Source organism: Merops nubicus, unplaced genomic scaffold, assembly GCF_000691845.1.
Source record: "Merops nubicus isolate BGI_N331 unplaced genomic scaffold, ASM69184v1 scaffold5243, whole genome shotgun sequence".
NCBI classification, from domain to species: domain Eukaryota; kingdom Metazoa; phylum Chordata; class Aves; order Coraciiformes; family Meropidae; genus Merops; species Merops nubicus.
The window spans coordinates 1-1,879 of NW_008600811.1; the positions used below are offsets into that span (position 1 = coordinate 1).

General features: G+C 48.1%; 1 protein-coding gene across 1 annotated transcript; it reads left to right on the top strand.

Moving 5' to 3' along the window:
* Nucleotides 1-11: 11 nt before the first annotated feature.
* On the top strand, nt 12-1,638 carry LOC103770512 (tropomyosin-like; the record flags this gene model as incomplete). The annotated part of the gene is made up of 4 exons (XM_008937775.1): nt 12-527; nt 564-656; nt 687-698; nt 901-1,638. Coding segments are annotated over 4 exons (1,359 nt in total), but the record flags the coding sequence as incomplete, so codon positions are not given.
* Nucleotides 1,639-1,879: the final 241 nt, after the last annotated feature.

Consider the following 1,879-nt stretch of genomic DNA (forward strand, 5'->3'; position numbering starts at 1 on the left):
GAGAAGGAGGTGGAGAAGATGGAGGAGAAATCGAGAAAATGGAGGAAGAGCTCAAGAAGATGGAGGAGAAGGTGGAGAAGATGGAGGAGGAGGTCGAGAAAATGGAGGAAGCGCTCAAGAAGATGGAGAAGGTTGAGAAAATGGAGGAGGAGGCTGAAAAGATGAAGAACGTCAAGAACATGGAGAATAACTCCAAGAAGATGGAGGAGAATGTCAGGAAGATGGAGGAGAACACAAAGATGGGGGAAAAGGTTGAGAAGATGGAGGAGGAGGTGGAGAAGATGGAGGAGGAGATCAAGATTATGGAGAAGAAGGTTGAGAAGATGGAGGACGAGGTTGAGAAGATGAAAAAGAATGTCAAGAACATGGAGAAGAACTCCAAGAAGATGGAGGAGAACACAAAGATGGAGCAGGTTGAGAAGATGGAGGAGAAGGTTGAGAAAATGGAGGAAAGGGTTGAGATGATGGAGAAGAACATTGAGAAGATGGATGAAGAGATTAAGAAGATGGAGAAGAACATCAAGAAGGAGAAAAACATTGAGAAGATGAAAAACGTCAAGAAGATGGAGAAGAATATCAGAAAGATGGAGGAGAAGACAAAGATGGAGGAGGAGGTTGAGAAAATGGAGGAGGAGGTCATGAAGATGGAGCAGAAGGTCAAGAAGATGGAGGAGAACATTGAGAAGATGAAGAAGAACGTCATGAACAAGGACAACTCCAACAAGATGGAGAAGAACGTCAAGAAGATGGAGGAGAATGTTGAGAAGATGGGCAACAATATCAGGAACATGGAGTAGAACGTCAAGAAGATTGAGGAGACCACCAAGATGGAGGAGAACATTGAGAAGATGGAGGAGCAGAACACCAAGATGGGAGCAGGAGAACGCCAAGACAGAGCAGAAGGTGGAGATGGAGGAGGAGAATGTCAGAAAGATGGAGGTCAAGAAGATGGAGAAGAATGTCAAGAAGACAAAGGAGAACATTGAGAAGATGAAGAACAACGTCAAGAAGATTGAGGAGAACACCAAGACGGAGGAAGAGGTTGAGAAGATAGAAGATGAGGTCAAGAAGATGGAGGAGGAGATGATGGAGGTTGAGAAGATGGAGGAGGAGATGATGGAGGTTGAGAAGATGGAGGAGAACATCAAGATGGAGAAGGAGGTTGAGAAGATGGAGGAGGAGATTGAGATAGAGCAGAAGAATGTCAAGAAGATGGATAACATCAAGAAAATGAAGAACATTGAGGTGATGAGGAACATCAAGAAGATGCAGGAGAACATCCAGAAGATGGAGAACATCAAGAAAATGAAGAACATTGAGAAAATGAAGAACATTGAGGTGATGAAGAACATCAAGAAGATGCAGGAGAACATCAAGATGGAAAACATCAAGAAAACGAAGGAGAACACCAAGAAGATGAATGAAAACATCAACAGAATGAAGAACAACATTCAGAAGATGGAGAAGAACATGGAGAACATGGAGGAGAAGCCACCTGTGGGGTGGACAAGGGGGTGGGAGAAGCTCTGGAGACTCACCAGGCGCTTGAGCTCCGGGTGCCGGGCCTGGATGCGTTTGAACTCCAAGATCTTGCCCTCGTCCACGTCCTCCTTCAGCTCCCAGGTGCTGTCCTCGTAGGGCAGGGAGCACCACTTCACCAGGTAGTAGACCACGGGCTGGGGTGGGGTGGGAGGAGAAGACAGGTGAGGTGACGGGAGGAGGTCCCGGGTGGGCCCCAGGGGAGCTCCCAGCAGCCTCACCTCCCCGTTGTCCTTGTCCACGCTGTGGGACTCGTCCAGGATCCGGTCCACCTCCACGTAGTCGGGGTTGAAGGGCTCCTCGTCCTGGGGGGGACGGGGAGGAGAAGACATGGGGGGGA